Below are 13,050 nucleotides of genomic sequence, written 5' to 3'. Positions count from 1 at the left end.
TCCTTTGTCATTGTTACCTTCCCCACTGCATCACTATGTGCTTTGGCGTCCTGACTATCGTCTACCTTAGTTGTTGGACTACAGATCCGGTTCCCATTCCCCTGCCAAATTAGTTTAAACCCTCCCGAAGAGTACTAGAAAACCTCCCCCCCAGGATATTGGTGCCCCTCTGGTTCAGATGCAACCCGTCCTGCTTGTACAGGTCCCACCTTCCCCAGAATACGCTCCAATTATCCAAATACCTGAAGCCCTCCCTCCTACACCATTCCTGCAACCACGTGTTCAACTGCACTCTCTCCCTATTCCTAGCCTCGCTATCACGTGGCACCGGCAACAAAACAGAGATGACAACTCTGTCTGTCCTGGCCCTTAACTTCCAGCCTAACTCCCTAAACTTGTTTATTACCTCCACACCCTTTTTCCTACCTACATCGTTGGTACCAATGTGCACCACGACTTCTGGCTGCTCACCCTCCCCCTTCAGGATCCTGAAGACACGATCAGAGACATCCCTGGCCCTGGCACCCGGGAGGCAACATACCTTTCGTGTGGAGGAACAGATTGGGAAACAGATTCTGGAAAGATGCAGAAGTCACAGGGTAGTATTGGTCTAGAGACTCACCGGGGACCTGCTTTCTGGTGGCCAGCAGATGTCGAGCGAATACCCTGTTGATCGGTTTGAGGAATTGTCCTTTTAGCTTCCGTATAGCTGCATCATAGTCTGTTTCGTCTTCGATTATTGAGTAAGCGGCAATACCCACGCTGGAGTGGAGGACGTGCAGCTTCTGTGCCCCGGTGGGGGGGGGGTGGTTGTAGATGCCAGGAACCCTTCGAGGCAAGTCAGCCAGAGTTTGAAAAGTTCTGTAGAGTTCGGAGTTTGCGGGCTGATGCGGAGGCATTCGGGCTTGATGCGGAACTCCATCTTCAAAGTTGTAGTTAATTAAATTGATGCACCATCAATTGCACGCGAGGCGAGTGATTTACCAATGTCAGGCTTTAATTAACTAGAACACAGCCTGGCGATCGTCTACAGTGGAAAGGAACGATCGTCAGGCTTCTGAGCATTTATACCTCGTTGATAGAGGCGTGGTTAACTCAGCCTCTCGGCCAATCGGTCGAGAGGCACATGACCGACCAGGGCCAATGGTAAGCCGACGTTCTGGCCCAATGGCAGACGAGTATGCAGATCATATCATCACAAGTGCACGGCACGTTGCCCATCTAAGACCAACTGGGCACCGATTAAACCACAAAATAGCAGCAGGCAGCCAGCCAGCCACCCTCCCTCTCTGTGCCACCCTTATCGAGGACCCGAGTGTGGCAGCTTTGACCCGATCCTAGAGCAAATCCACGAGAAGATCCTGTTCAGGGCAAAGAGAGCCCTAAACGTGCCTTTTCCCTGTCAGTGAGTTAGCTTTAATCATCAATTAATTAAATAAAATTCTGGAATAAAAAGCTAGCATCCGTAATGGTGACTGTGAAACTACCAGATTGTCATCAAACCCCCATCTGATTCATTAATGGCCTTTAGTGAAGGAGATCTGCCAACCTTACCTGGCCTGAACCAAGTGTGACTCCAGACCAATGTGTTGACTCTTAAACGCCCTCGGAAATGGCCCAGCAAGCCACGCAGTTGTAGTCAAGAAGGTAGCTCGCTACACCTTTCTGAATGGGAAATTGTAATGGGCAATAAATGCTGGCCTTCAGCAACTTCCACATCCTGTGAATGAATGTTTTTAAAATTAAACTAGGATTGCGGTTGCATTGTAGAATTGTAAAATGTGTGTACAAAAGAAAATAATTATCCAGCTGCCAATGTCGTGAGTTTCTTTGTAAATATACATAAGATCAGATTACTGGCTTTTACCGCATCGCTACCTTTTTCTTTGCATATATTATTATGATGAAATGAAAATGAAAATCGCTTATTGTCACAAGTAGGCTTCAAATGAAGTTACTGTGAAAAGCCCCTAGTCGCCACATTCCGGCGCCTGTTCGGGGAGGCTGTTACGGGAATCGAACCGTGCTACTGGCCTGCCTTGGTCTGCTTTCAAAGCCAGCGTTTTAGCCCTGTGTTAAACAGCCCCTATTATAATGAAATAGATAGGATTTTTATTTTAAAACAATTTTGCACAATTTTATTCAATGCTTCTGGAGAGATGAGTTTGACCCCTCGATACAAGTAAGCCACAACTGCCAGAGATCCGTCAGCAGTGAAAATGTGTCTTTGCTTTGACTTTCTACTGGGACAAACATGAACTGATAGTTATTAATTAGCCAACCTTGAAAGATGAACTGAATGTCAGCAGATCAATTTGGATCACATTTCAGTGTGGAATAAACTGGACCATTGCCTCGGCTTGTAGCCGTTCAGCTATCGGCACCTCCAATTTAATTACTTCTGTGGAGAGCTTGAAATATTTTGGTATCGATGTGGCCAGGTTTTAGCGCAATAGTGACACAGATTTTGTGTCCCTTGCTGCTGAACCAGAAAATAGGATTTCCAAATGTTGCACGCTCTCTCCTGCTAAAATAAATGTTGTTAAAATAGTGACAACGCTCAAAGCACAGTTTTGGCAATTACCCTCTGGCTGTATGCTAAATTGACCAAGATTTATCAGTTTTGGACCTACACCTAAGTGTGAAAATAATGAAATGAAAATTGCTTATTGTCACGAGTAGGCTTCAAATGAAGTTACTGTGAAAAGCCCCTAGTCGCCACATTCCGGCACCTGTTCAGGGAGGCTGGTACGGGAATTGAACCGAGCTGCTGGCCTGCCTTGCTCTGCTTTAAAAGCCAGCGATTTAGCCCAGTATGCTAAACCAGCCCCTGGTTTAAGAGACCCAACTAATGGATAAGCCTGATTTTGGACATCCTGATTCCTTGTTCTACTTCCAAACTTTCCAATATTTTCGTTCTGGTTTTGACTAAAAGCAGTCAATGTTCATGAAATCCTGTGAGTCATAGAATCAACAGTGCAGAAGGAGGTTATTCGGCCCATCAAGTCTGCACCGGCCCTTGGAAAGAGCACCCTACCCAAGCCCACACCTCCACCCTATCCCCGTAACCCAGTACCCAACCGACCTTTTTGGACACTAAGGGCAATTTATCTTGGCCAATCCACCTAAGTTCCACATCTTTGGACTGTGGGAGGAAAGCGGAGCACCTGGAGGAAACCCAAACAGACACGGGGAGAACATGCAAACTCCACACAGTGACACAAGCCGGGAATCAAACCTGGGACCCTGGAGCTGTGAAACATCTGTGCCAACCACTGTCCTACCGAGCTGCCCATTGGCTTTGATAATGACAGGCATTATGTTGGGAACCTTTTATCCGACAACCATCTGTGCCATTGGGACTCCACGGGTAAAGCTTTGCCAGTTCGTCTGCTGACCACTGTGCCTCATACCTCCGTGTTGCTGTCAATTATAGATTTAAAGCAGAAAATGGCTGCAACACCTTGGTGTCTCCCTCTCCTCTTCCGAAATGGTTACAAACTTTCGCTGGTTAAACAGAAACAATCCCAAAAAAAGAGCAGTAATTCTTATTAACTATTTAAAATGAGGTTGCTACCTGCTCTTTTCAGACTAGTTTAGATCAAGAGTGGGGCTATCTGCTTGTTACATGAAGCAAATGGCTAGCTTCCATTCTGGCCCCTGACTCTGTAGTCAGACGATACAAAGGACATGGTAGCTCATGGTTTAGCACAGTGGGCTAAATCGCTAGCTCGTAATACAGAACACAGCCAGCAGCACGGGTTCAATTCCCGTACCAGCCTCCCCGAATGAATCGCCGGAATGTGGCGACTCGGGGGCTTTACACAATAAGCCATGATGTGGAGATGCCGGCGTTGGACTGGGGTGAGCACAGTAAGAAGTCTTACAACACCAGGTTAAAGTCCAACAGGTTTGTTTCAAACACGAGCTTTCGGAGCACGGCTCCTTCTTCACCTGAAGAAGGAGCCGTGCTCCGAAAGCTCGTGTTTGAAACAAACCTGTTGGACTTTAACCTGGTGTTGTAAGACTTCTTACTGCGTTACACAATAAGGGCATTGAAGCCTACTTGTGACAATAAGTGATTATTATTATAGAGGCTGGTTTAGCACACTGGGCTAAATCGCTGGCTTTTAAAGCAGGCCAGCAGCGCGGTTCAATTCCCGTACCAGTCTCCCCGAACAGGCGCCGGAATGTGGCGACTAGGGGCTTTTCACAGTAACTTCATTGAAGCCTACTCGTGACAATAAGCGATTTTCACTTTTAATTTCTGTTCATTTCAGATGTTAGTAGATGATGGGGGGAATAACGCAGAAGTTTGTCTTTTACCTTCAGCAAGTTTTTTCTACATCCATCTCAGCAAATCTGCAAACTCCTCAAGGCCCTCCCATCCTATCCTGCCATATCCATTTATACTCTTTTGGACAAAAGCACTGCAGATGCTGGAATCTGAAACGAAAGAGAAAATGCTGGAAAATCTCAGCTGGTCTAGATGACTGGAAACGTTAGCTCTTTTCTCTCCCTACAGATGCTGCCGGACCTGCTGAGATTTTCCAGCATTTTCTCTTTGGATACGCTTTTGGAGGTTGAGCCAAAAGCCACCAGCTTTCTTTACTAAGGCAATTAGGTTAACAATACACTTACTGCTACGTTAATACTGAAAAATAATTTGTCCCTTTTTTACTAACTGTGTTATTTCACGGTATTTCCACAGATGAGCTTCTAGAAGCTGGCAAAGCGGAGTCCTTTGACTTTGCCTTCATTGATGCGGACAAGGAGAATTACAGCTTGTATTATGAGAAATGCCTGCAACTTATCCGGAAAGGGGGAATAATAGCAATTGACAATGTGAGACTGTCCTCTTATCCTTGTCCCCTTATGTACCCCCCCCCCCCCCCACCCCCGTAGCCTGCTGCATTTTTTTCTTGCTCTCCTTCCATTTCCCAGCTCCAATTTCCCAATTGAATGTTTTGTTAGCGACGTCTCTGTGTGCCACTGGGCTCCTGCGTTTTGACCCTTCTAAGCTGGTGTGAGGAAATCCACTTGCTTTGCAATAATAATTGGTGGCTGGGGGTCAATGGCTACCTCCGTCATCTCTCAGCCGGAGGATCGTGGGCCCAATGCTTTATATCTCCCTCGATCCCATCCACAGGACTTGAGCATGAAATCCAAGCTGCACCCTCAGCGCAGAACTGAGGGAGTGCTGCACTGTCAGAGGGTCAGTACTGAGGGAATGCTGCACTGTCAGAGGGTCAGTACTGAGGGAGTGCTGCACTGTCAGAGGGTCAGTACTGAGGGAGTGCTGCACTGTCAGAGGGTCAGTACTGAGGGAGTGCCGCACTGTCAGAGGGTCAGTATTGAGGGAGTGCCGCACTGTCAGAGGGTCAGTACTGAGGGAGTGCTGCACTGTCAGAGGGTCAGTACTGAGGGAGTGCTGCACTGTCAGAGGGTCAGTACTGAGGGAGTGCTGCACTGTCAGAGGGTCAGTACTGAGGGGGTGCTGCACTGTCAGAGGGTCAGTACTGAGGGAGTGCCGCACTGTCAGAGGGTCAGTACTGAGGGAGTGCTGCACTGTCAGAGGGTCAGTACTGAGGGGGTGCTGCACTGTCAGAGGGTCAGTACTGAGGGAGTGCCGCACTGTCAGAGGGTCAGTACTGAGGGAGTGCTGCACTGTCAGAGGGTCAGTACTGAGGGGGTGCTGCACTGTCAGAGGGTCAGTACTGAGGGAGTGCCGCACTGTCAGAGGGTCAGTACTGAGGGAGTGCTGCACTGTCAGAGGGTCAGTACTGAGGGGGTGCTGCACTGTCAGAGGGTCAGTACTGAGGGAGTGCTGCACTGTCAGAGGGTCAGTACTGAGGGAGTGCTGCACTGTCAGAGGGTCAGTACTGAGGGAGTGCTGCACTGTCAGAGGGTCAGTACTGAGGGAGTGCCGCACTGTCAGAGGGTCAGTACTGAGGGAGTGCTGCACTGTCAGAGGGTCAGTACTGAGGGAGTGCTGCACTGTCAGAGGGTCAGTACTGAGGGAGTGCTGCACTGTCAGAGGGTCAGTACTGAGGGAGTGCTGCACTGTCAGAGGGTCAGTACTGAGGGAGTGCTGCACTGTCAGAGGGTCAGTACTGAGGGAGTTCTGCACCCTCAGGTCAGTGCTGAGGGAGTGCTGCACTGTCAGAGGGTCAGTACTGAGGGAGTGCCGCACTGTCAGAGGGTCAGTGCTGAGGGAGTGCTGCACTGTCAGAGGGTCAGTACTGAGGGAGCGCTGCACTGTCAGAGGGTCAGTACTGAGGGAGTGCTGCACTGTCAGAGGGTCAGTACTGAGGGAGTGCTGCACTGTCAGGGTCAGTACTGAGGGAATGCCGCACTGTCAGAGGGTCAGTACTGAGGGAGTGCTGCACTGTCAGAGGGTCAGTACTGAGGGAGTGCTGCACTGTCAGAGGGTCAGTACTGAGGGAGTGCTGCACTGTCAGAGGGTCAGTACTGAGGGAGTGCCGCACTGTCAGAGGGTCAGTACTGAGGGAGTGCTGCACTGTCAGAGGGTCAGTACTGAGGGAGTGCTGCACTGTCAGAGGGTCAGTACTGAGGGAGTGCTGCACTGTCAGAGGGTCAGTACTGAGGGAGTGCTGCACTGTCAGAGGGTCAGTACTGAGGGAGTGCTGCACTGTCAGAGGGTCAGTACTGAGGGAGTGCTGCACTGTCAGAGGGTCAGTACTGAGGGAGTGCTGCACTGTCAGAGGGTCAGTATTGAGGGAGTGCCGCACTATCAGAGGGTCAGTACTGAGGGAGTGCTGCACTGTCAGAGGGTCAGTACTGAGGGAGTGCCGCACTGTCAGAGGGTCAGTACTGAGGGAGTGCTGCACTGTCAGAGGGTCAGTACTGAGGGAGTGCTGCACCCTCAGGGCAGTACTGAGGGAGTGCTGCACAGTCAGAGGGTCAGTACTGAGGGAGTGCTGCACTGTCAGAGGGTCAGTACTGAGGGAGCGCTGCACTGTCAGAGGGTCAGTACTGAGGGAGTGCCGCACTGTCAGAGGGTCAGTACTGAGGGAGCGCTGCACTGTCAGAGGGTCAGTACTGAGGGAGCGCTGCACTGTCAGAGGGTCAGTACTGAGGGAGCGCTGCACTGTCAGAGGGTCAGTACTGAGGGAGCGCTGCACTGTCAGAGGGTCAGTACTGAGGGAGTGCCGCACTGTCAGAGGGTCAGTACTGAGGGAGCGCTGCACTGTCAGAGGGTCAGTACTGAGGGAGTGCCGCACTGTCAGAGTGTCAGTACTGAGGGAGCGCTGCACTGTCAGAGGGTCAGTACTGAGGGAGTGCTGCACTGTCAGAGGGTCAGTACTGAGGGAGTGCTGCACTGTCAGAGGGTCACTACTGAGGGAGTGCTGCGCTGTCAGAGGGTCAGTACTGAGGGAGTGCCGCACTGTCAGAGGGTCAGTACTGAGGGAGGGCTGCACTGTCAGAGGGTCAGTACTGAGGGAGTTCTGCACCCTCAGGGCAGTACTGAGGGAGTGCTGCACTGTCAGAGGGTCAGTACTGAGGGAGTGCTGCACTGTCAGAGGGTCAGTACTGAGGGAGTGCTGCACTGTCAGAGGGTCAGTACTGAGGGAGTTCTGCACCCTCAGGGCAGTGCTGAGGGAGTGCTGCACTGTCAGAGGGTCAGTACTGAGGGAGTGCTGCACTGTCAGAGGGTCAGTACTGAGGGAGTGCTGCACTGTCAGAGGGTCAGTGTTGAGGGAGTGCTGCACTGTCAGAGGGTCAGTGCTGAGGGAGTGCTGCACTGTCTGAGGGTCAGTGCTGAGGGAGTGCTGCACTGTCAGAGGGTCAGTGTTGAGGGAGTGCTGCACTGTCAGAGGGTCAGTGCTGAGGGAGTGCTGCACTGTCTGAGGGTCAGTGCTGAGGGAGTGCTGCACTGTCAGAGGGTCAGTGCTGAGGGAGTGCTGCACTGTCAGAGGGTCAGTACTGAGGGAGTGCTGCACTGTCAGAGGGTCAGTACTGAGGGAGTGCTGCACTGTCAGAGGGTCAGTACTGGGGGAGTGCCGCACTGTCAGAGGGTCAGTGCTGAGGGAGTGCTGCACCCTCAGGGCAGTATTGAGGGAGTGCTGCACTGTCTGAGGGTCAGTACTGAGGGAGTGCCGCACTGTCAGAGGGTCAGTACTGAGGGAGTGCCGCACTGTCAGAGGGGCAGTACTGAGGGAGTGCCGCACTGTCAGAGGGTCAGTGCTGAGGGAGTGCTGCACAGTCAGAGGGTCAGTACTGAGGGAGCGCTGCACTGTCAGAGGGTCAGTGCTGAGGGAGTGCTGCACTGTCAGAGGGTCAGTGCTGAGGGAGTGCTGCACTGTCAGAGGGTCAGCACTGAGGGAGTGCTGCACTGTCAGAGGGTCAGTACTGAGGGAGTGCTGCACTGTCAGAGGGTCAGTACTGGGGGAGTGCCGCACTGTCAGAGGGTCAGTGCTGAGGGAGTGCTGCACCCTCAGGGCAGTACTGAGGGAGTGCTGCACTGTCTGAGGGTCAGTACTGAGGGAGTGCCGCACTGTCAGAGGGTCAGTACTGAGGGAGTGCTGCACTGTCAGAGGGTCAGTACTGAGAGAGTGCCGTACTGCCAGAGGGTCAGTACTGAGGGAGCGCTGCACTGTCAGAGGGTCAGTACTGAGGGAGCGCTGCACTGTCAGAGGGTCAGTACTGAGGGAGTGCTGCACTGTCAGAGGGTCAGTACTGAGGGAGTGCTGCACTGTCAGAGGGTCAGTACTGAGGGAGTGCCGCACTGTCAGAGGGTCAGTACTGAGGGAGTGCCGCACAGTCAGAGGGTCAGTACTGAGAGAGGGCTGCACTGTCAGAGGGTCAGTACTGAGGGAGTGCTGCACTGTCAGAGGGTCAGTACTGAGGGAGTGCTGCACCCTCAGGGCAGTACTGAGGGAGGGCTGCACTGTCAGAGGGTCAGTACTGAGGGAGTGCTGCACTGTCAGAGGGTCAGTACTGAGGGAGTGCTGCACTGTCAGAGGGTCAGTACTGAGGGAGTGCTGCACTGTCAGAGGGTCAGTACTGAGGGAGTGCTGCACTGTCAGAGGGTCAGTACTGAGGGAGTTCTGCACCCTCAGGGCAGTACTGAGAGAGTGCTGCACAGAGGGTCAGTACTGAGGGAGTGTTGCACAGAGGGTCAGTACTGAGGGAGTGCTGCACTGTCAGAGGGTCAGTACTGAGGGAGTGCTGCACTATCAGAGGGTCAGTACTGAGGGAGTGCTGCACTGTCAGAGGGTCAGTACTGAGGGAGTGCTGCACTGTCAGAGGGTCAGTACTGAGGGAGTGCTGCACTGTCAGAGGGTCAGTACTGAGGGAGTGCTGCACTGTCAGAGGGTCAGTACTGAGGGAGTGCTGCACTGTCAGAGGGTCAGTACTGAGGGAGTGCTGCACTGTCAGAGGGTCAGTACTGAGGGAGTTCTGCACCCTCAGGGCAGTACTGAGAGAGTGCTGCACAGAGGGTCAGTACTGAGGGAGTGTTGCACAGAGGGTCAGTACTGAGGGAGTTCTGCACTGTCAGAGGGTCAGTACTGAGGGAGTGCTGCACTATCAGAGGGTCAGTACTGAGGGAGTGCTGCACTGTCAGAGGGTCAGTACTGAGGGAGTGCTGCACTGTCAGAGGGTCAGTACTGAGGGAGTGCTGCACTGTCAGAGGGTCAGTACTGAGGGAGTGCTGCACTGTCAGAGGGTCAGTACTGAGGGAGTGCTGCACTGTCAGAGGGTCAGTACTGAGGGAGTTCTGCACCCTCAGGGCAGTACTGAGAGTGCTGCACAGAGGGTCAGTACTGAGGGAGTGTTGCACAGAGGGTCAGTACTGAGGGAGTGCTGCACTGTCAGAGGGTCAGTACTGAGGGAGTGCTGCACTATCAGAGGGTCAGTACTGAGGGAGTGCTGCACTGTCAGAGGGTCAGTACAGAGGAAGAGCTGCACTGTCAGAGGGTCAGTACTGAGGGAGTGCTGCACTGTCAGAGGGACAGTACTGAGGGAGTGCTGCACTGTCAGAGGGTCAGTACTGAGGGAGTGCCGCACTGTCAGAGGGTCAGTACTGAGGGAGTTCTGCACCCTCAGGTCAGTGCTGAGGGAGTGCTGCACTGTCAGAGGGTCAGTACTGAGGGAGTGCTGCACTGTTAGAGGGGCAGTACTGAGGGAGTGCCGCACTGTCAGAGGGTCAGTGCTGAGGGAGTGCTGCACTGTCAGAGGGTCAGTACTGATGGAGTGCCGCACTGTCAGAGGGTCAGTGCTGAGGGAGTGCTGCACTGTCAGAGGCGCCAGCTTTCAGATGAGACACTAGACCACGGCCCTTTGTGCTACCTCAAAAGACACCACGGCTCTATTTCAAAGCAAAGCAGGAGATTGCATGTTAGGTTACTGGGATACGGAGGGGAATAGGCCTAGGTAGAGTGCTCACTTGTGGGGGGGGGGGGTTCGGTAGAGACCCGATGGGATGAATGGCCTCCTTGTGCACTGTAGATTCTCCCTGATGTCCGAGCAAACCTTTCCCAATGTTTAAGTGGGAGAAAATCCTGCTAATCCATGAGTGAAGTCATTGTACTTTTGCCAGCCCGCCTATTCTTTTGTTCCTGATAGCTGCCATTTTGCAATGTTCCCAATGCTTTGGAGAATAAAACGCTTTATTTAAAGGTTTACAGATCGTGATGAAACTCTAGGTGTAATGGTTAGATTACAGGAATACCCGCCAGTCCTTTGAATTATTCCCTGTATATGTGCACACATAGTCACAACAGTCCCCGATGGAATCACTGGTTCTCTTTCTACTGATATTAATTGTTAACGTTCTTGCAAGGTTTTTTTATGTTTGGTGGGATTGTACAGTGAATACATACGTGTTGGTACACTCCCCACTTTGGCTGAAGAGATTGGTATTCCCTGCACTGAAGGGATATTTAATTGGGGTGGAGGGGGGGGGGGGGGGGGGGGGGGGGAAGCTTTTTCTTCTGTGCAGTTCTGCCCTTGAACATGACTTTTCCAAGTCCACCCTCAGAATAAACCCATGTGTCTTTTTTCCCCCAACAGGTACTGTGGAATGGGTTAGTGCTTAACCCAGGAAATGACCCTGAAACACTGAGCATCGTTAAACTCAATGAGAAGGTCTACCGGGACAGCAGAGTCATTATGAGCATGATCACCGTTGGCGATGGCGTCACGTTGGCCTTCAAGCTGTAGTGTCATCAGCAATGCGTACACACGGCAACTATGCTCACCATTTATCTTTAGCACCAGATAATGGACTGTCCTCCCTCGTTCACACTATCTATCGGCTCTCTCTCTCCATTTAACGTTTTCTTGCTCTGCATTTCAAATTTTGCAATTTTTCCAAAATGGTTTGCCAGAGGCGCACTTATCCTTCCGATCCAAATCGTGTCTTCTACCACTTTCGTCACTCGTTCATTGAAAGTCTTATTCCCCAGTGTGTGAAACACTGTTGGAAACAAAACAAGGGCCTCGGTTCAACTAATTGGGAACAAAGTTATGTAGCGAGGGTGCTTAGCCGTGTGTTTCCCGGCGCTCGCAGGCTCGTGTTGTATAAGGGGCCTGAGTGGGGAGAACGTGACCAAGGGCACGTATAGCCCCGTTTTGTACACTGGGCGGTTTGCCCCAAAACTGATGCAGGGCACCCCCACTCGATGTGCAAAAAATGCCAGCCTGGCACCTTGTCAGTGCCAACATGGCAGTGCCCATGCCAGCTGGCAGTGCCATCTGGGCATCTTGGCAGTGCCAGGTTGGCTCTCGGGTTGCACTGCCAGGGTACCAGGCTGATCCTGCCAGAGTACCCAGGTGGCACCAGCAGTGCCAGGGTACCACCCTTCCCAAAGGGCATGCAGTTGGGAGCCTCCGACCCCCTGGGAGACTCGCACGTGTGCCGTTCCGTCTCATCCCCATTTGTGGGGACCACTTTTTTTTTTCTGCTCAACGGTGCTCACCCGAGGTCTCCGAGGGGAAGGGGTTGAATCCCAAAGCCTCAGGTGCCTCAGGAATCTGCACCTTAGAGTGAGACTAACTGTCTCGCTCTCCTACGCGGGATTTGGCATAAAGTGATCACGCCCACAATGGGTGGGGTTACATCGCAACGCCTCGCGAGATTGCGTTTGACCTTGTGAGGTGTTGCGAGCTGTGCGATCCCGGGAGCGGGGTCTCCCGGCTTTTATAGGTCACACTGCGCCTCGGCGAGCTGCTTTTCCAGCGCAGCGTGGCCATTGGATTGAGCCCATGCTCTTTGTAAGATTGTTCGCATCATGAAAAGCATTTTCACTCTTGCTGGGAGGAGTGGGATGAAATCGAAATACTCTAAGCCTTGTAATCATGTAAAAGCCAACAGCAACAACTGACCCACATTAGTTTGTACTCTGGTAGAGCCTTGTTTAAAGGTAAGGTCAGGAGGACGAGAAGACCATTCACCCTTTGTTTCTGCTTTGCCATTCAATCAAATCATAGCTGATCTACCTTGATTCTACCTTACTACACAATTAACGTATCGATTAATCCCTTTCGTATCCATGAATCTCTGTCTTAAATATGCACAATAACTGAGCATCTATAGCCCTGTGGGATGGAGAATTTCAAAGATTTGTAACCCATTGATCGAAGAAATTTCTCCTCGTTTCAATCCTGTTTTTATTTATAAATTTAGTGCATCCAATTATTTTTTTCCAATTAAGGAGCAATTTAATCGTGGCCAATCCACGCTTTGGGTTGTGGGGGCGAAACCCACGCAGACACGGGGAGAATGTGCAAAACCCACACGGACAGTGACCCAGAGCCGGGATCGAACCTGGGACCTCGGCGCCGTGAGGCAGCGGTGCTAATCCACTGCGCCACCGTGCTGCCCTTTCGTCTGAATCTTAATGTCCTTATCCTGAGATTGTGATCCTGTCTCCTTGAGGCTGCAGACAGGGCAACATCCTCCCAGTATCTATCCTGTTCATCTCCTTAAGAATGTTACATGTTGCAGTGAGATCCTCACACCCTTTATGGGGTAGGCACTGGACTAATAATCCAGAGGGCCAGGGTAATCCTCTGGGGAATTGG

The 13,050-nt window shown here is 51.8% G+C and overlaps 1 protein-coding gene across 1 annotated transcript in view; it reads left to right on the top strand.

Moving 5' to 3' along the window:
* comtd1 (catechol-O-methyltransferase domain containing 1) overlaps nucleotides 1–12,697 on the top strand; it is a 50,244-nt gene extending 37,547 nt beyond the window's left edge. Inside the window, exons 6-7 of the mRNA XM_038782940.1 lie at nucleotides 4,712–4,845; nucleotides 11,038–12,697. Of these exons, the coding sequence (XP_038638868.1) occupies nucleotides 4,712–4,845; nucleotides 11,038–11,187 (284 nt within the window). The 3' untranslated portion in view covers nucleotides 11,188–12,697. The remainder of the gene's footprint in view (nucleotides 1–4,711; nucleotides 4,846–11,037) is intronic.
* Nucleotides 12,698–13,050: the final 353 nt, after the last annotated feature.

This window comes from Scyliorhinus canicula, chromosome 22, assembly GCF_902713615.1.
Source record: "Scyliorhinus canicula chromosome 22, sScyCan1.1, whole genome shotgun sequence".
Taxonomy (NCBI): Eukaryota; Metazoa; Chordata; class Chondrichthyes; order Carcharhiniformes; family Scyliorhinidae; genus Scyliorhinus; species Scyliorhinus canicula.
The sequence above is the reverse complement of the archived record's forward strand: the minus strand, read 5'-3'. Positions and strand labels throughout refer to the sequence as shown.